The sequence below is a fragment of the Nannobrachium achirus genome, assembly GCF_963921795.1.
Source record: "Nannobrachium achirus genome assembly, chromosome: 14".
Taxonomy (NCBI): domain Eukaryota; kingdom Metazoa; phylum Chordata; class Actinopteri; order Myctophiformes; family Myctophidae; genus Nannobrachium; species Nannobrachium achirus.
Genome location: NC_137821.1, coordinates 40,768,854 through 40,790,566, shown reverse-complemented (window position 1 = coordinate 40,790,566; position 21,713 = coordinate 40,768,854). Strand labels below are relative to the sequence as shown.

Sequence of the window (21,713 nt, the reverse complement as noted above, 5' to 3'; positions counted from 1 at the left end):
GGGGAGAATAAAACAATCACATTGAGTAAAACACATGCGCGTGCATGCTCTCTCTCTCTCTCTCTCGCTTTCCCTCTCTCTTAACTTAACACTTTGATTAATATACGGTATAGCATCTTTAGTAGTATCGATGTGTCAACAGTGGTTTTCATGAAAAGCATTCATAAATGTATGCTATTTGACTTGATACGTTTTATTTGTTCAATGTACCAGCCTCCATGTCTTTATTTATTCCAATCAGACTTCAGAATAACACAGATTAAAAAGGAAGCAAGAGAGGAGATCATTTTGGTGAATATTTTCAATATCCCAATATCTTCTGTTGAACTATTCAATAATTGCATGCCAATCTACTGTATTCACTGCAGGGTTCTGAGTTGGAGTATGCATATCGTCACTGTCGGGCAGAAACCTTGTATCTCCAAGTTTCAAATATTTATGTTTTTTTCATAAAGTAAAGCCCTGCTTCATCATACAAGACTGCCACGCAAGAGTAGTGAAAACAGCAGATCTACAAGCATACAACGCCTCGCGGTGCGAGGCGTTGTGTGCTTGTAGATCGGCTGTTTTCACTAGTTTAAATCATTTTTAAAATGATAAACGCAAAACGAAGAGTTTTGGACATACAAGGTTTTCACCCGACAATGGCGATATACTATATGTCTGTTCTGGGTTAGGGTTAGGGCATGTGAGTGTGTGTGTGTGTGTGTGTTCACTGACAAGGCTATGGTCCACTCTGAAGAAGGCCATCTGACAGGGCTTGTTGAGCAGGTTGGCGAAAGCGATGAAGGCATCGGCTGTGTCCAGGTTCAGTATGAGCACTGCAGCAATGAACGACATGCCCTGCACCTACAGCACACACGCGCACACACATGAGTAGTTCAGTGGCATGAAAACGTAGAACAAATGCTGGTAATTGGCCATTCAATTAACACAAGCATCAACACAAAAACAAAGAGTAACAATCTTTTACTACTGTAGACAAAAATCACACCAGTTTCCAGTGCACTGTAGAGATGTGCCGATTGATCGGTGAGTGATCGCGATCGGACTTCTAATGGCTTTGATCGGTATCGGTGTCGATGTTTTGTAAGAATCATTAAATATATAAATGCTGCTACAGTAACACAATAAATAGAATAATTTATGGATTTGCCGCTCTGATCGGGAATATCGGTATCGGCAGATACTGATTCCAGTTGATCGGTATCGGCCCCAAATATTGCAATCGGAGCATCTCTAGTGCACTGGTATATATATTATGATTCTAAGCTTATATAAAGATACAGCTTCAGAAAACAGGGCTCTGTACGGATTTGTCAACAGCCACCTGTTTATGGTTACTTACACCTCACAGGAAAAGTGCAAAAGGAAACATTAAAAAACACCTCATGCACAGAATCATGCATGCATGTACAGTATAAGCCTGGCGTTTAGGTGTGTGTGCGTGTGCGTATGATCACCGCTTGGTGGTCAGTGCAGGAAGCTTGAACTCCTCTCCACAGCATGTGGCTGTGCTGCAGTGCAAACCTCAGCATTTAAAACAACACCGTGGGTTTTTGCAACCTTCTGCTCTCTCACACTCAACAACACACACGTCAGTAACATATGAGCCTTGATTGAACTTGCTTTCAGTATAGGAGTGAACTCGCATATGTTGTGTCTATAACCATCTAACATCAAAGTCTTCTAATCAGAGAAATATGTGAAATATGATTTTGAGTTATGGCCAAAGCTTGACCAGCAACATCTAATTTGTTCAAGTCTCAAGGTGTTCCTGAGATATGGTGTGCACAAGAATGTCACCGGCAAAAAACTGTTTATCAAAAATAAATGAATAATGTCACTGCTTTTGTGCGAGACTTACATAGCCGACATCCGGCCGGTAACAAGTGTACGCTCCCAGGATGCTGTGTAGCACATCATGGTACGGACCGCCCTGAGGACCACACACACACGCACGTGCACACGCACACACACACACACACACACACACAGGTATTAGACGATGTGAAATAGCAGACAACACGAAGAAATTAACCATGCTCTTCTGGAACGAACATGCCGTGAAAATAGCAGATCAAAAAGCACATGCATCGTGAGCTTTCAGCTATTTTTTGGCAAAGACATTCACTTTAAAGTGGGGGGCTAAGAATAGATCGCTGGTGGACTCCGGTCAATTTCCAGACTCAATGTATACAAGGTTTAAACACTTAAACTCCAGCATCTGTGCAACAACAAGCTCACAACAAGACACGTTGCGTAGCGCTGTGAGCTTGTCAATCGGCTATTTTCAGCGAAAGCCTTCCCCACAATAACAGAAAACAGAATATACTAGCATAGAGCCCTGAGGTACACTGCTCAAACAAATGGGGTTCATGTGGTTTGCGGGGCTAAAGACTGGCCCCTAAAAGCTTCACAAGGAGTGAGCAGAGTCATGGTTTGGGTTGAAGTTTGCTGTGATGCATGATGCGTTCTGTGGGGAGGCTGACCTGCTGGAAGATGCAGAGGTGGGGGAACGTGCGCGAGATGTCCAGTTTGATGAGCTCCAGACTGGCCTCCCTGTCGGACGAACCTGCATCTGGATGCACAGAGACAGAGAAGAGGAAGGAAAGGAAAAAGAACTTAACGCAGTGCGTGGTTACCAAACGTTTCAACTCGAGAAAGAGAAGTTTGGTGTTTTCCCAACATGACTCAAACCAGTGGAAATAGTGAGCTTGAAGACTTCTAATTTATGGAATTTATTTGATTTGTTTGATTGCATTTACGATATTATTTTGAAAAATGTTAGATTCTTCTGTGTTTAATTTATGAAAAGGGTTACTCTCCCCTGCCTCTGTCTCCATAGACTTCCATGTAATTCATAGTGCACGGATCATGCACACCCATGCCTAGATAATGCACCACGTGTCTGCACATTGCTCACAGCTTTCAAACAAAAAAATCCGAATGGAAATCCATTCAGGCATTCATGAGATAGCAGCCATTATGTTTTCCTAAAATGTAAACAAAGATGGCTGCCATGTTTGAAAGATGGGGTTGCTATGGGGGTTAAACATGCAATTTCGCGATTGCTATCATGCCTACTAAAGTTTTTGGGGTCCATTTTTTTGAAAAAATGTTTTTTTTTTTTTTTTCTCCTCGGGATTATCGGGCCTGGCGGGGAAAGACATTGAAATAATCTCGGGACTATCGGGCATAAAGAAATGTTTTTGTTTAGTTGTTTCTGTGTTTTATATCTGTATGTCTTAATTGCAGATTTATTTTGTGTGTATAATCTCGACAGCGTTGCAAATGAGGGTGAACCTCAATGCTCTTTTTGAGATTAAATAAAAGGTTTCCATCAAATCTACTTGTTTTGTGTGGAAATTAAACCTAAGAAATGACACCAAGCGCAGGAGGTTTACATAGTGTTCCACTACACTCGCATTTTGACAACAGTCAGGGTTTGTAAATAGAGGAGAGGAGGAGAGGAGAGGAGAGTTACCTTCATGGTCAGAGCTGTTTGGGGTGCTGGGGGCTGGCATGGCTTTCCACTTCTCCTTGGCCCTGGACAGGCAGATGTGATACAGCTCTGCAGGGACAGACACACAAACACACACAAATGCAGAGTTGATGTCAGAGTGAAAGACAAAGAGAGAAGAGGAAAGAGATTGGACGGGATTAGTGATTACTACTGAGTGACCTGCTAGGTTGTATAAAGAAGCGCCTCACAGAATCACAGGTATCGAGGGTAGATAGATACAGGGTTCCCACACATTTTTACCAATTAATTTCCAAAACTTTTCCAAAACATTTCCAGTACTATATAACAATAATTCAGCTCAATAACGAGTCGCTTACTCCTATGTGCAATGCCCAAAGACAGGTAGTGTATGGCAGTGGTTCTCAACCTTTTCAGGCCGTGACCCCCTGAAATAATCATGTTTTAACTGGGGACCCGGCACCCTGACGAGCACTAAGAGTTGAGGAATTTTGTATAACACTGTTCTATTGTGAAAATAGCAGATCTACATGCTCACAACGCCTCGCGTTGCGAGGCGTTGTGAGCATGTAGATCGGCTATTTTCACAATTTCTGCCTCTATATATTTGACAATTTGGCCCGTGTTTAATCTGTCATTTCAGAGGTATTAACAAAATCAATAACCAAAGACAATGCATAGCTATTTTTTCCAGGACCTTCCAGGACCCTTGATCAATTCCAAAAAACTTTTCCAGTACTGGAAAAATATTTTTCTAATTTCAAAATATTTCCAGGAATTTCATGACCGTGGGAACCCTGTAGATACATCACATGTACTGATCTGAGCCTTAAATCCTGACAGATCCTGCCTCCATCTCAGCTTTCCCATGGTCTCAAAGCATCGCTGGAGTGTTTTCACACTTTGCGTACTGTGGCGGCACCAAGTGGTGACCAGGGGTAACTGTTTTGATACTTTGTGGATGTACAACACCACCAAAAGCTCATTGGTACCACAGGGTCACCACAAAGAGACTCTCAGGCTACCAGAGCTCTGAACAGTGACTGATGAAGCAAAACAAACAAAACTACCGGTCAACTACCAGGTCAAATGTCATTGGCTTTTTTTTATGACAAAACCCCCTGCACACATTGAACTTTGTCCATTTTGTATTTGCACTATATACTATTTTGTCACTGTCGGGTGGAAAGCTTGTATGTCTAAAAGTCATTGTAAAAACAAGTGAAAAAAAGAAAATAGGCGATTTGTAAGCTCACAACGCCTCGCATCCTGAGGCATTGTGACCTTGGAGATCTGCCATTTTTACTCTTTTTGTCCATGAAATCTATGAAAAAAACACTCTTTAATATGTTATGCTTGTGTGTGTGTGTGTGTGTGTGTGTGTGTGTGTGTGTGTGTGTGTGTGTGTGTGTGTGTGTGTGTGTGCGTGCGTGTGTGTGTTCCAGCCAGAGCTACTGAGATCATTGAAATGCTGCTCATTCTCTCTTCCACTAAGGAAAGCGTTGTGGAACCATGTGGCTTCATAATGGTCCCTCTCTCCCCTTCCTCTTGTTATTCAATTACTACGACTGAAACAAATTGGTCCACATATCCACCTAATACAGAGTGCACAAACACACACAAACATTGTGCCTGTGCAGGGTCGATCTCTCTGTGTGTGTGTGTGTGTGTGTGTGTGTGTGTGTGTGTGTGTGTGTGTGTGTGTGTTTGTGTGTGTGTACGCACTTGATGGATGAACCAATATTGTTTGTTTGCAACGACTAAAACAGGCCAGTAAAGAGACAAACCTGTCACTTTAAATGTACACTCTTAAGTCCCAAGTGTGAATTATGTGTGAAGCCCAATTTATACTCAATCGCACAATATATTACTTTAACCCTAACCGGAGTAAAACTGGTGAAAATGCTAACCTGCCGACGCTCCGTCCCCCCACGGGGACGCGCCCTCCCGTCCCCATGGGAGGACGCTGGTGAAATGCTAACCTGCCAACGCTGGTGAAAGCTAACCTGGTGAAATGCTAACCTACATCCCCTGGTGGGGACGGGACTCAAGAAGAGATCGCTCTTGTTGCTAAACTGAGCAAATGTTAGTCAGTCTTTTGAATAAAATTCCTTTCGTTTTAGCATCTGAGATGTCAGTTTTAGTTAACTAAATATCATAAGATTCAGTCGACTGAATCTACGGTTGATTTAGTCAACTGAAATGTATTTGGTGGGCCGTGATGGTATTGTGATGCCTGATTTATACTTAGCTAAGAGCCGAAAATAGACGATCTACACGTGAGCTTATAAATCGGAGTATTTACGAACATTTTTCGTCATAGTTAACAGTGAAGGTGTGTACCGTGGGTGATGTTGAGCTCATTGCCCACGGCCAGGCTCCAGACCTTTCCTCTGACGCTGGGGGGGACGCCCTGCCACCACAACTCTCTGACCCGCCGAGAAGTGCACCTAGAGGGGGAGAGAGAGAGGAAGATGTTATGTGACATAACAATATTATATAATATTATATATACCAGTAAGAATCCCATAGGTCGCTTATCTCCACAAATAGGGCAAAAATTTGTTTTTCCAAAATCTTCCTGATCCATGTTGATGACATGAGTGTAGACATGCTGTGTAGTGATTTTCGTGATTTTAGGGCAAAATCTGTAGGAGCAGTGTCCAAAAATGTGTTTTTATAAATCGGCCTGAAGGTGGCGCTATATGGGACAGATTCATGTTGATGGGATGAGTGTAGACATACTGTGTAGCGATTTGCGTGATTTTAGGGCAAAAACTGTAGGAGCAGTGTCCAAAAATGTGTTTTAAAAATCGGCTTGAAGGTGGCGCTAGAAGAGGGCCATGTGAGAAATGAGGCTCCTAGCCCGAGTTACGGCATTTTATGTGAGCTGCAGTGGAGGGGGTCCTCCACTGGGGGCGCCACCACTTTTGCATCCGTTCTGGAGCACCAGGAGTGGGTGGTCCCCAGGAATTCCCCGTGAGCAGCCCCGTTGGGGTGGTCATTTGGTCATTTTTGCACATTTGGTCATTTTTTACACCTGGGGGTCCCTGAAGCTCCGGGGGTCCTTGGAGGTTGTAGTTTGGCAGGTAAGGAGTGTGTGTGCAAAATTTGGCATGGATGGGGGCAACGGTTGTGGAGATATGAGCAGGGCAAAAGTGTGACGTGTGACGTGTGACGGAGAGACAGACAGACAGACAGCCGGTGGAGGTTTTGGTAGTAAATGCGACCTATGGTCGCAACAATATTGTTAATTAGCCTGGCGGGCCAGCCTCCACCACCACCAGCGCCAGGGGGTGGTGTTGTGCGGCCAATTCATGGGTTGCATTTGTAGTCCTAAACCGGCCATATTGAGGACCAACACAGGTGTTCAATTTGTCTGATTGGTATAGAACCAATGTTCTACGTTAATCAAAACACCTGTGTGGTCCTCAAAATGGCTGGTGGAGGACTACAAATGCAACCCATGAATAGCTATTTGTAAATGCTTTGTGTCACAATTATTTCAACTGAACGTAATTTGTCTGGATGGTTTTCAAAGTAGTGTCCGGGGACCCTTAATGGTTCTTGAGGGGGTTCCAGGGTGTCCCTTTGAAAACCACAGTTAAGACGGCTACTGTATTTAGTTGGAAGCCCAACCTTTTAATGTATGATTAACCATGGTGATTTGTGGTATTTTACAACATATTGATGAGCCCTGCAGTACTCACATGGTGCTCCAGTTGGGTAAGATCTCCTGGTTCCAGGTCTGGGCGGCCGTTCCGATGCTCTCCTCCAGTCGACATCGGTCCTCCAGCTGTTTCCTCCTCTTCTGGGCATCCTTCATCTCTGGAGGCAGGGAGGGAGGGAGAGACAGCCATGGTAAGAGGAGGAAGGACATGCATACAGTAACCATATGTACATACAGTACTAGAACAGTACATGCTGTTGTCAAATGATGACCGATACATTGGCCAGACCGCTATCTCTGTGTACAAGATCTACCAGCTAGCAGTGCATCAGCCAACGTATAAATGGATAGGTCAAGATGATTGTGATGCGATGTTAAATACTTTTTCTGGGGACCCCCTAGAACCCCCCAAAGGACCCCTGGGCAGCTCCAGACACCACTTTGAGAGTCAAGGCTCTAGTTACAGTACATACAGTACATAAAAAAGATGACGAGGGTGAGCGAGGGAGGGTTCCTGGAAACTGAAAGGCCCCAGGCTCAGCTTATTACAGTATATCCTGTGGACCTCGAAGAAGACGCGATACCGCTACCTTCTCCTTGGTTATAAGCTGCTATAAATCTCTCCTGATAAGAGCTGAGCGACTAGAATGTCAATGTTCTGTAGAAGAAGAATAAGAGAATAGGGATGGGACGATATGAAAATGTCATATCACGATTATTGTGACAAAAGAAATCACGGTTTACAATATTATCGCGATCAAAATCCATTATCCTGTGGCGGAACATTTGGCAAAAAATAGCAGATCTACAAGCTCACAACGCGTCGCATCGCGACACGTTGTGAGCTTGTAGATCGGCTATTTTTTGGCAAAGACATTTGATAGAGAGTGAAAAAAAATACTGTATCAAGTACATATATTATAAGTACCTTTTACCAGAGGGTTTAAATGGTACTGAATATGCAGCTCTGCAAATAAAAGGTTAATTGATCCCAGTGCATGACAGAGGACGATATCACGATAAATAAAAATCTCCACGATACGATTATCGTGGGTGCTTTTTATCGCGATATACGATAATATCGCTTATCATCCCATCCCTATAAGAGAAGGAATGAAAGTGACAAGGGAGAAAGTGACAATGCTCATTTATGCTTAGCTGGAAAAGCTGAAAAGCTGAAGTCATTCTATCCACTAGATGGTGCTTGTGTTCAACTTGTTTAAAGTGTAAACAACCATAACCTGGAAAAACCTTTCCAGGAAAGATATTTCCATGTTATTTTAAGTTGACACGGTTGAAAATATTAAATATTGTACCTGCAAGTGAAAAGAAAGGTGTTGACAACAGTATTTATACAGCTAGGTAGGAGGAAGGAATGTATCTCCAAGAGGGCGAGGAGAGATTTATCTCAAAGTCCTTGCCCCAAAGCCACAGAATTCTTCCCAGCATACAGTCTGGTCTAAAACCTGGCAGGCAGGGTTGTTTACAGCTGGGGAGTTGGTGGTGGAAACCGGCTGATCTCTTTTGGTGATCAAACGCAGAGATAGAATGGGAGCTCCATTTCCGTCCAAAGTGACACTATCGTCTGTCCAAAACTATTACTTTTCAGGATTCAAATTCAAAAATGGCAAATCTTGCAGATGTGCTACTTTTGAGTGACGCTGTAGTATGTCCTAGTAGGGCATTCATTTATGAAAAACACAAAACTTTAAAATATGAAAATAGGTTTCTGCCCGACAGCAACGATATAGTGCCAATAATCGAGCATGCAGTCAAGTGTAAAAAAGTAATTTTACTTTAATCTCACAGGAAAATCAACTCAGAAAACTCGTAAATCATTGCAGTTGTGCTGGCAGGTTTGATTGGGGATCGGGATGTCATTTATATTTAACGGAGGCTGCCGAAAAACAAAACAAAGAGAAGGCGAAAGCGACCGGCCCAACGAGAATACTCCCAAACACTCCGACAGGCAGCTTCTCTGAGGCACAAAAGGTTAATTTGACAGAAGTAAGAAAGTAGAGAAACAGACAGAGAGGGAATGAGTTGTGCTACGTGTCATGATGAGTCATAGTAGGGATTCATTCATACCCGCCATGCCGTTGTCATTCACTCACCTCCTGTGGTGTAAAGTAATGAAGTACATTTACTTAAGCACTGTACTTACTGTAAGTAACGTTTTGAGGTATTTGTACTTTACTTGAGTATTTCCAATTTCCAATACTTTCACTTCAAATCCACTACATCTCGGATCCAAATACTGTACTTTGTACTCCACTACATTTATTTGAGAACTTTAGCTACTAGCTACTTTGTAGATTTTGATTATTATTACAAAATATACATTAACCACTTCATCCTTAAGCTGGTTGCACACTGCTGCGTTTTTCGGGCCGAATATCGGAGTGAATTTCGGAGCACGCAAATAAGAAAATCAACCTCACGTTGTGTCAGTCACGTTTGCACACTGCCGCCCGTTTCGCGCACCACTCAGTCCCTTGCTCTCTCTATCTCCCTCTCTTTCCTTGTCCTGAAAAACGCATTTCGCAACGGAAAACGCAGCAGTGTGCAACCACCTTTACAGTATATACATTTTGGCCATTTGAAAATAGCCGATCTACAAGCTCACACTGCGACGCATTGTGAGCTTGCAGATCTGCCATTTTCAAAAGATTTTTAAACATTTGAGAACTTGAAACTTACTTTTGGTACTTTAAGTACGTTTTGATACCAATACTTTTGTACTTTTCCGGACTTTTACTTGTAACAGAGTAAGTGTAATGCTACATACAACTATTCAATAGTATTTTTTGGTTTTTGTCACATTCCTAAGACAAACATTTGATTGGAGTAAATTTACCCCCAAAACGAATGGGGGTAAATTTATTGTTATCACATTTTTGTCTTAGGAATGCGACAAAAAAACAAAACATATTATTGATCTCTAGTCTCCATGGCGTGACTAATCAATAGAAAAAAAGTCATTTTGGGGGTGAACTACTCCTTTAAGTTAACATTTTGAGTACTGTTTTCCACCACTGCTCGCTCAGTGCTCACCTCTCTTCTTGGCCTGAGCCACCATCTCTTCATACTGCTGTCGATGTTTCTGGGCCTCTTCGGCTGGCTTGGCAGGCAGATTACTGCAACACACACACAAACATAGAGAAATGGTTAAGCAAGGCTGTGCAAGGTTTCAGAACCGGTCGTCTTGCATTATTTATCACGGCTGAGCTTGTGGCACTTTGAGGGAGGAAGAGACACACGCGCACACGCACACGCACACACACACACACACACACACACACACACACACACACACACACACACACACACACACACACACACACACACACACACACACACACACACACACAGGGGGGAGCCCTTCAGTGACTTTGGGCTTACTGGGTGAATGATTGTTGAGTGTTAAGTCTGTACGTTAGCCAATGATGTACATGCCACTTTTACGATATATTTTTTCCTCCCTGCATTATGCAAATTCGTTTTTATTACCTGCATTATGCAAATTAGTTGGTATTACCTTTCTAAATCTACCAGCCAGCACATCAAGGAGACAAGAAAGGTGAGATAGGAGAGTAGATGTCATGACGAGACAGAGTTTAGGGGTTAAGTGTCTTGCTCAGGAACACAGGCTGGGGCTGGGGTTTGGGCTGTCACAATTATTACATACTAGGGCATTCACCAAATATTCGAATATCAAATTCACTATTTGACGTTGTTTTCTCTTTCAAAAATATAGTTTATAAAGCTTGGCTAGATAGGAAGTCATAAGAATGAGTTGTCAATGCCCCTGGTGGATGAATTTTTAATGCTCTGAGTCTATACACCCTGACAAGCACTTGGAATTATAGGTATTACATTTAATGTGACCCGGTTCCGCAGATAAATATTGTGAAAATAGCAGATCTACATGCTCACAACGCCTCGCAACGCGATGCGTTGTGAGCATGTAGATCGGCTATTTTCACAATGATCGCTTCTTGCTTACTTAATATTTGACAGTTTGGCCAGTCCTGTCGAATATTCGACTTTTCGAATACTTTGAGGTCGAATAATTCAAATACTAAAAATCACTATTCGTGAATGCCCTATTACATACCGGTAATCGTCTAATCGCAATTATTTGACATAATCGCAAATTATTTCGTCATAATCGTTTCCATGTTGAAAAATTATCATATATTTTCAAACATTTTCAAAAATAGGGGAAATAGCCGATCTACAAGCATCGCAACGCGTTGTGAGCTTGTAGATCGGCTATTTCCACTATCAATGTTCTTTTTTAAGTATAAAGTTGCCAAATATGTCAGTAATTTCTTTGTATATTTGGGTTACGTGTCATGCCAAACAGAAATGTAATTGTCAACAACTAAAACACAATTAAATTAATTGCAATTATTTGAGAGACAATTAATAGTCATGTAAAATGTCATTATCATGACAGCCCTAGCTGGAGTGCATACCAGAGGACCTTCTGTTTCCCAGGCTATCCTCTCAACCCATTCAGCTATGGCCTGAACTCTACTATAGCCCCCCAAGTACTACACGCCAACCCATTCACTACTGTAAGTAGATTTAACAACTTCCAGCCTGGCATCACTATTTTGGGCCTGTCGTTATTGTGAAGAAAGAAAGGGAAAAGATAGGAGATCTACAAGCTCACAAGGTGTCACATGACAACATAGATTGCCACCGTTCTAGTAAGCAGGAAGTCACATTGAGGTTAAAAAAACCTTTTACAAGTGAAACCTGGCCAAAGCAGTATAAAAGCAACTGACAAAAATATGCAACAGTTACAGAAGTATGCAACACTTTAGTAAAGTTAAAGTAATAAACTATTTAATGTGTTTTACCATACAGTACAGCATCAGTACTACTACAGGGTTTAAAACACGACTAAGGGTCGTTTCACACTCTAATAAGGAACCTAACTAATTTCGGTTCGGGAGGGCTCCCCGACCCGAAATTATTTAGGTTCGGGGGAGTTCATCCATACTTTCTTAACGGCTAGTGCCGAAGTCGCTTGTAAATATTGGAGGTCCGTGGCATGACAACGTTTGTGGCCGATGAATGAGCATTGCAGGGCGGATACATATTTGACTTGCCCTCGCGCTGCACGCTGAATGACTGGAGGTCCAGTGAGTAGCAGCTCCAGTAGGCAGCAGCACCAGCGGGGTCTCTTCTCTCTCTCTCACTCACACTCACAAACGCTCGATCGAGCTCTGTCAAAAACATTTAATCTACAAGCTCACATTATAGACGTGCCGCCTCCCTTGCTGCATGCATGTCATCACACAGTCACAACTCGTCGTGGAAAACCTATCAACACGGAACACTAGCAAAGTTGTGTTTAAGCTCTTCTTTTGTCTTTAAAACGGTCGGCGACGCGTTAGCGATATACGCAGCAAAGCTATGAGTGTCAGTGTGTGTCTCGCGCGCGCGCCTCCCAGCGAGAATCAGCTGTCAATGTATCCGCTCTGCGACGATCAATACACGGCCAGACAAGCATTGGAAGTCGGCGTGCCTCCCTCCCAAACGACCGCTGTTTCATTGGCTTCACAGCCGAGCATATGAACTTGGAGCCGGGATGAATGAATGAGAAGACACCGTTGAGTACCGAAATTAAGTCGGGAAGTCACAACATTTCGCCAGCACCGTGGAGCCGAATTTAGTCGGTTGACGCCCCCCCGAACAGGGAGGGGAAACCCATATTTGGGTCTGGCCAGTGCCGAACCGAAATTAGTTAGGCTCACTATAAGAGTGTGAATCGACCCTTAGGACTTTCAAAAGTCTGGTAATGAAATGAGGAGTGAATCCAGTTTTGTCATAGAACAAGCTCACAGTGATGTCCACATCACTGTGGTGTGTTTAGGGCGAGGTCGCTTGTCGCCCTGAGGCATCTTACTAGTAATGTAGAAACTGTAGTTAATAAGTCCGGAATTCAAAATGTAATTGAGTAAAAGTACAAAAGTGTTGGCATCAAAATGTACTTAAAAGTACAAAAAGTAGAAAGTACTCATTATGCAGAATGTCCCATTTCAAGTTTACAAATGTATAAAAATCTTTTGAAAACAGAGCTTGTAGATCGGCTATTTTCAAATGGCCGAAATGTATATAGGGTTTAAGTGGTTAATGTACGTTTTGTAATAATAATCAATCTACAAAGTAACTAGTAACTAAAGTTTTCATATACATTTAGTGGAGCCGACTCGTGCATATCAATGGTCCAAGTGTGACCTGTTAAGTACAGTTGTCTGTTAGGTAGGCATAGGCAATTGATATCTTATTGTCTAATTGATGTGTGTGTGTGTGTGTGTGTGTGTGTGTGTGTGTGTGTGTGTGTGTGTGTGTGTGTGTGTGTGTGTGTGTGTGTGTGTGTGTGTGTGTGTGTGTGTGTGCACGCGCGCTTACTTGCTACAAGTCGCAAGTTGACACAGAACCAGTACATCATCAACACAGTATTATGGTGCTGTTAACTTCTTCAGTGCCATATTTAAAGTGGGACCTCTTATATTGCCGGTTCGCCAACAAAGGGTTAAAAAAATAGTGTGCACGCTGGTGCACACATTCGTGCACAGATCATGCACTATGCATGTGCATGCTTTTCACAGCTTTCAAACAAAAAAATCCGCTTGGAAATCCGTTCAGGCATTCAGGAGAAGGCAGCCCTTATGTTTTCTTCAAATGTAAACAAACATGGCTGCCATGTTTGAAGATGGGGTTGGTATGGGGTTAAACATGCAATTTCGCGATCGCGATCATGGCTAGTACACTGTTGGAGGTCCAATTTTTTTTTTTCAAAAAAAACAAAAAACGTTTTTTATTATTTGAAAAAAAAAAGACGTCCAGAAGACGTCTGGCAGGGAGGTCCATAGTTAAAAAGACGTTTTTATTATAGAAAACGTCTTTTTTGGCAGGGTATGAGTTAAAGGCTGGGAGAGTGTGTTGTTACTGATGTTTTATGGTCGTTTAATTAACGGCCATAAACATGTTTGGTTCGGGTTTAGCACCCGGGAGCACGTACATAATTCTGCACCCCTGCAAACAGTAATGTTCAGTGCAACCACTTTTCAGAACGTCAGACTTAAGATTTACCATTTATGTGGATAAAAAGCTTACCAAGCATATTTTTTATAAATATCTATGTACCGTTGATTTGTGCATTGCAATGAATGGCCACTTGGCCAGACAACTAAAGGTTGTACACAATACAGTGGTCAGGTCCTATATTAGGAATTTGGAATGATCTCGTAAAGCTGAATGATACAGGGGGTCGAAGCTAAGGTACAGGCCAATGATTATATTATGTAAATATTAATAAAACTACACAAATAAAATAAAAACAGTATGTGGCCTATGTCAGTGGTTCTCCAAGTGGGGTCCGGGCCCCCCCAGTGGTCCTTCTCGGGGGTCCCTGGTCTGGAACCTTTTTAGACGGGGGTCCGATGCTAAATACCACAAATCAGTTTGGTTGGGGGTCCTTGACGTGAAAACGTTTGAGAAACCCTGCGCTGTGGTGGCTCGGAGTGAGCAAAAAAAAACTCAATTTCCCATGATGCCTCGCGGAATACTACATTCGGCATTGCATTGTATACATCCTGGCTGCACAAACACGGATATATCTCCGCTCCTTTTAACATTATTATCACACACAGATCATCGTGGTGGTATTTCTTCTTCTCCGTGTGTAAGAAAAGACTTTGAAGGGCCGTGAACGGGAGCCGCCGCGCGCACAACGTGCACTCGCCGCGTGCACGGTGCCACAGAAAATAAGGTGAATACAATAGGAAAAATCCATGGCAGATAATCTAGTTATGGCAAAACTATGGCAGCATTAGTGTTAAATGTATAGTTCACATGATCCAAAATGAAACATTTTCCATCAATTACTGACCTCCATGGAGACTGCTTTTGTCGCATTCCTAAGCAAATCATTTGATGGGAAGCAGTGGTTTCCTATGGAGACACAAAGAGCCTCCTTTGTTTCTCCATAGGAAACAAAGCAGGCTCTTTGTGTCTCCACAGGCATCCACTGCTGGTCATCAAATGATTGGCTTAGGACTTAGGACGAAAACGAAAGAAACCTCCATGAATTTAAGTCTCCATGGGGTGTGTAACCAATAGGAAAATAAGTAAATGTTTTGGGTGAACTATACCTTTAAGTGAGAAACGCTATGGAGGAGGGTAATGGAGCCCGTCCTTAGGAAGACCCATTAAACTTTCAGCAGCATCTCTCTCTTTCTCTCCCCCTCCCTCCATCTGTATCTGTCTCTCTCTCTCCCCCTCCCTCCCTCCCTCTGTCTCTCTCTATCTCTCTCTCTCCACCTCCCTCCCTCCATCTGTATCTGTCTCTCTCTCTCTCTCCACCTCCCTCCCTCCCTCTGTCTCTCTCTCCCTCCCTCCCTCCCTCCCTGTCTCTCTCTCTCTCTCTCCCCCTCCCTCCCTCTCTCTGTCTCTCTCTCAACCTAGGCTTCCTCCCTGTGATCCAAGGAGAAACATACCAAGTGGAAAAACACTGAATGGAGTCTAATGACCCAGGAGAGAGATGGAGAGAGAGATAGAGCGTGTGAGAGAGAGAGAGACAGAAACAAAACAGACTAGGGCCGCAACTTATTGATTATCTTCCTTTGCGATTAATAAATTAATCAAATAATAAAGGGGTAAAAAGTGTAATCAACCATTTCTAATTTATTGCATTTGTCCATTTATTCTTCTTTGTACGACGGTGTCATGCAACAAGTGAAAATAGCCGATCAATACAATTGATTAAATTAGTTAAAAAGGATTGCCCTCGTTAAGAAGAGACATTCCTACCAGGCACGATAAAGATAACTATAACGATGTCGGCGTTCACATCAATTATATCGGCGTCATCGTTGTTGTGTGGACGCTACCATGAGTGGAGAACGATTTTTAAAACGATAGCTTTATCTTTATCGTGCCCGGTGGGAATGACGCTTTGGATTTGGTCTGGTATATCGCTCAGTTGTGATTGGATTTCACTCCCTCCGAAGTAGTGAGGGACCAATCAGGGCTCAGTGTGCATGCAAATATGAGGTGGGTTTATCATCAGAGGCATTTCTTTAAAACCCATTTAGAACGGGTACACATTATTTTGTATCATTATTTATGCTTTAACTATTGAAAAATAGTAGATATACAAGCTCACAGCTGCGAGCTTGTAGATCTGCTATTTTAAAAATCGTGAAAATTTGAATTTTGACCCGATTCTATAAGTGTCTTTTGAATCCCTATAAGTTTTTTTGAAAAACCCATGTTTCCATGTCAGCAATCTGGCTAGCCATCATCAAAGAAAAGGTCCTTTTCACTTAACTGGAGCTCAGTTAGTCTGTTCTTGAGAGACTACTATGTCAGTGGTTCTCAAACCTTTTCATGTGAAGGACCCCCAAAATGATATGTATTTGTCCACGGACCCCCATCTAAAAACATTTAGTTCCAGGGACCACCCCGAAGCAAAATTTGAGTTACAAATGTTCGCTTTAAAAATACATATATTCAAAGATTTGCACACATTTTCAAGATTTTTTCAAAAATAGCAGATCTACAAGCTCGCAGCGCGGCACTCGGTGCCGCGCTGTGAGCTTGTATATCTGCTATTTTTCACTGGTTAAAGCATTCAATAATACTAGGCCTAAAAGGGGTTAAATCCGCCCCTTGGAAATGCAGGTTCCAGACAGAGATTCCAGACTAATAATATCTACGTAGTGATATTAGTCTGGCCATGCCAGGCTCCATGTCAGAGGTGGACTTACGCAGGTCTGTCCTCCAGTATAAGTGCGGTGGTGGAGAGGGGCTCAAAGTCCAGATTCTTCCTCACGGCCTGCAGCCTGGGGGAGGGAGGGTTGCCTGGTCCAGCTCTGCCACTCTTGGTTTCATATTCCTAGAGAACGGGACAGAAAACACACACACGTTAAAACCCATTAAAACCGGGAAAACGTCTGCGTATTCAAAAATAGCAGGTGTGTGGGTCGAGTACATAGATCGATAATGTATTAATAATGTGCATTTAAAAAGAACAAACGTTGACCAACATTGACAAGTCAAATCAGTAAAAAAAAAAGCATGGGGATCTAAAAAAATATATATATATATATAATAATAATATCCACACAATGCACAAAATATAACACATGACAAACATTAAGACCTAAATAAAATCCTGAGCAGACGCGTGAGCTGTGGAATAAAGCGCATGACTTAAGACAAGCTAGAAGGACAAGAAGACCTCGGCCTAATACAAAGGGATCGACTGTTCTAAAGCCTTGGGGTAACAACAGAAGAAGACACGATTGCCGGTACACTTTTAATCGGCGCCATGGAATGGACTAAATCAATCGGTCAGGACAAGAGGCCTGAGCGCAATTCATCCGACATCCTTGTGGGGGAGAGAGAGAGTCAGACGTGCCCTCAAATGGACTCCAGCCAAGGAGTTCCCTCTAAATGTAATGAGCTACCAGGGTGTACCTGAGGGCAGTGGTAGGGCTGTCACGATATGACATTTTACATGACGATTAATTGTCACTCAAATAATTGAACGATTAACGATTTAATTGTGTTCTTGTCATTGACAATTACATTTCTGTTTGGCTTTTAGGCTTTGAAGTTGCACATGGCAGATATGACACAAAACCTAAATACACGAAGAAATCACTGACATATTTGACAACTTACTACTTAAAAAATAACACTGATAGTGGAAATAGCCGATCTACAAGCTCACAACGCGTCGCGTTGTAGATCTGCTATTTCCACTATTTCTGACATTTTTCAACATTCACGATTATAACGATTATGACAAAATAATTGCGATAATGTCAAATAATCATGATTAGACGATTATGTAATAATTGTGAGTTGTGACAGCCCTAGGCAGTGGTTCTCAACCTTTTCAAGCAGTGAACCCTCCCCCCCAAAAAAATAAATAAATAAATAATCATATTTAAATCTGGGACCTCCCCACTCTGACAAGCAAATGGAATTGTATTAAAAGATAATTCAAATTATTCAAAAATAACAACAAATAATCACAATGTGACACGTTACGAACTTATAAAAGAAATAGCCGATCTATTTTTGCTATCTGTCAGTAGTAGTACTGTATATAGGGCTTAAATGGATACGAAACATTTCCCTCCCACCCATTTATTTTATGCAAATGGAACCCTGGACGCAACATGATATGAATGTCCATCAGAGCATCGTTCAAGGTTCTGTTGCGGACGGTGTTTTGCTCTGTAACTTATTCTGCCACGTTGGCGTCACATCATCGTGCAAATGCCATTGCCAACTCACACAGCAGTGGTAGTTATGAAATTTGAGTCGAGTTTGATGTTAGATTTGCAACTTAAGGGAATCAAACTCGCTTTCAGGCTCAATGTCAGCCGAGCTCTGTTTAGCCTCAAATCCGCTGGCAATGATGAGTCCCAACATAATGTAATAACTCTCTCACAAACACACAAGCAAATCAGAACATTGGTGCTACAGCTTTTCAGAAAAAGACTGATGGTTGATGCATGCAGAATCCCATCTGGGGAAATCATCACCGGGAGAAATGGATGGCTGCGAAGCTAGGAAGCCCAAACTTGGTTGAAAAACGGATGCAGGGCGACCCTTTTCTTCTTTCTTTTTTTGCAGTGTACGAAAGTGTTTCACATGCCATGTTTAAAAGTTCCTTAGTCCAATTCCCAAAGGTTTTTTGTTATTCCCTGCCTTTTTTGCGTGATATCCTTTTGCCGGTGGTTCCCAGACTTGTTAGGAACACGACTTGAGAGATTCAGTTCGATAGTAGTTGGTTCAGTGTCTCTTAATAGTTTTCACTTTCTCCACCTTCTTCAGATGTAATATATCCCGTTAGGGCCGTTACCTATTATATGCTTATGTGCAATGGGTTTTGACCTTGTTGGACGCATACTTTATGGACGCTAAATGCCTCAGCGAGTCCCATGTTTTATTTCCGGCAGGCTGGAATAGTTGGTGCATACGGTTCCCCTATTCTCTCTTTCTCTCTGCATTTCTTGTCTCTCACCACCACCAAAAAAGGCTTAAAAAGGCACCAAAGAAATGGTGAGAGAATACAGTACAGTACTCGTGTACTACTCATACACACTCACACGCGCTCACTGAGGAGAATGTTCTCACGTCCTGGTGAGAAGGTTTCCTCTGACCTCTGAGCTTTTGTCAGGGTGTATCTAATGAGTGTGAGGGGTCTCTTTGACCCATTTAGACCGGGAACGCATTATTACACATTAGACTTCATTATTTTATGCTTTAACTATAAAAAAATAGCAGACATACAAGCTCACACGCGGCACCGAGTGCCGCGCTGCAAGTTTGTAGATCTGCCATTTTTGAGTCTTCGAATATTTTGACCCGATTCTATAAATGTCTTCTAAATCCTTCTTCTGAATCAGTGGTTACCGAACCCGAAACTTTTTCATGTCAAGGACCCCCCACAATTACATGTATTTGGCCACGGACTCCCACCTCAACATATGTTGTTCCAGGGACCCCCCAGAAGCAAATATTTGAGTTATAAATGTTTGCTTTTAAAAATAATAATAATAATAATGTAATAGTTAAAGCATAAAATAATGGTTGAAGTGGTTCCAGGGTTAAGCCTGTAGTTGGGGGGCTACACAGCCATCATCTCCTTGGTGGAGCCTTAGGTGAGCCAGGCGGTAGTGGCAAACAATTAAATTGAGAGATAATAATTAGCTACTCCAAGCTAAAACAAAATAAAAGTGCATATGATGCACTCACTGACTGAATCCCAGTGTGCACTCCCAATGGCAGCGCTTCACTTCACTTGGGAGCATTAAACAATGTAGGTCAGGGAAGACCTACTATATATGTAAAAAAAAATACGATTTCTTCTAATATATATATAGGTCGTCTGGCCCGGATCGTTGGCCTTGCCGTTCCCAACCACCTTTCCCAGTCAATTATGAGTATTTTTTTGGGGGGGGAGCACTGTCCTGCCTGTTTGTTGCCTTACAGTTTTAATCGGGCAGCTAAACGTAAGCCCGGCGCGCACATGCTTTATGACTGACACGCATGCACACACACACACACACACACACACACACACACACACACACACACACACACACACACACACACACACACACACACACACACACACACACACACACACACACACACACACACACACACACACACACACACACACACACACACACACACATTATCTCCAGAGTAATGAATGATGCAAGCTGATGCAAGCTGCTACGCTCAGAGCTTTGGAGAGAGGGACGTCGTCCACACTGGGCCCGAGGCCGCTTGGGAAAAGCTCTCTGCAATATTGGTGTGAGTGTGCTGGGGTGGGTGGCACTGGCTGCATTGTGTGCTTCCCCTCCAAGCATGAATCATGACCCATGTTTGCTATACCGACACAGCCTGGGTTATTAATCTGACATTGTGTTTCTATCCGGCACGCCGCTGCTTCGATCGCCCCACCCGGGGGAAGAATATACGTAATTGAATTTGATTGTGCAGAGGGAAGGGGGAACTCGAGGTGGGACAGGGAGTGATGGGACCGAGGCTGTGGTCGAGAGAGAGAGGGAGTCAGAGTAATATATACAGGAAGGAGCCGGGCGCCACCGGTCACATCAGTTTACAGTTTAGGCATTTAGCAGACGCTTTTAATCCAAAGCGATTTACAATAAGCAGATATTACATCACTACAATAAACAAGATAATATGTCAGAACATCAACAACAATATAACAAATTCATATGAATATCAATCGAAAAAAAAAAAAAACAATATAATCAGTAAAGAAAAAAAAAGGTTAAAGTAAAGAAAAACAAATGCTAACTAGCTTCATGTATGGTCATTGAGTGTTTCAGTAGTGCTATGGGTTTAGCTGGAGTCTGAAAAGGTGAGTCTTCAGTCCACAGCGAAAGCTAGCGAGTGAGTCTGTTGTTCTAAGTGCGACAGGGAGTTTATTCCACAACTTGGGGGCCAGGAGGGCAAACTGTCTCGGACGAGTGGATTTTTGCCCTGGGGTTTTTAGCAAGGGTTCTGTCAGCATCCCTGTGTTGGCTGATCTAAGTGAACGGGTGGGGGTGTAGGGGTTGATCAGGTTTTGGAGGTATGGAGGAGCCATACCTTTGGCTGCTTTAAAGGTCAGCATCAGTGTTTTGTATTCAGTGCGGGCCGCAACCGGGAGCCAGTGGAGGGAGCGGAGAAGGGGCGAGGCATGTGAGAACTTAGGCTGGTTGAAGACCAGTCGTGCCGCGACATTTTGGATCAGTTGGAGAGGTTTAAGTGCACATGCCGGGAGACCAGTGAGGAGAGAGTTACAATAGTCAAGTTTTGATATGACAGATGTCTGGATGAGGAGCTGGGCTGCCTCCTGGGTGAGGAAAGGTCTGATTTTACGGATGTTATAGAGTGTGAACCTACAGGACCGGGTGACTGATGCAATGTGTGCCTTGAATGATAGCTGGCTGTCCATCTACTTCCATGGCTGTCCATCTACTTGTTCTCTTCATAAGT

General features: G+C 42.8%; 1 protein-coding gene across 1 annotated transcript in view; it reads right to left on the bottom strand.

The window, feature by feature from the left end:
* Positions 1 to 21,713, bottom strand: part of tbc1d14 (TBC1 domain family, member 14) — a 70,949-nt gene that overhangs the window by 4,390 nt on the left and 44,846 nt on the right. The window contains exons 6-13 of the mRNA XM_080742370.1: positions 16,946 to 17,073; positions 10,209 to 10,291; positions 7,195 to 7,312; positions 5,828 to 5,934; positions 3,488 to 3,574; positions 2,493 to 2,581; positions 1,868 to 1,939; positions 721 to 849 (exon numbers count right to left, since the gene is read on the bottom strand). Coding sequence (XP_080598496.1) covers positions 721 to 849; positions 1,868 to 1,939; positions 2,493 to 2,581; positions 3,488 to 3,574; positions 5,828 to 5,934; positions 7,195 to 7,312; positions 10,209 to 10,291; positions 16,946 to 17,073 — 813 coding nt within the window. The remainder of the gene's footprint in view (positions 1 to 720; positions 850 to 1,867; positions 1,940 to 2,492; positions 2,582 to 3,487; positions 3,575 to 5,827; positions 5,935 to 7,194; positions 7,313 to 10,208; positions 10,292 to 16,945; positions 17,074 to 21,713) is intronic.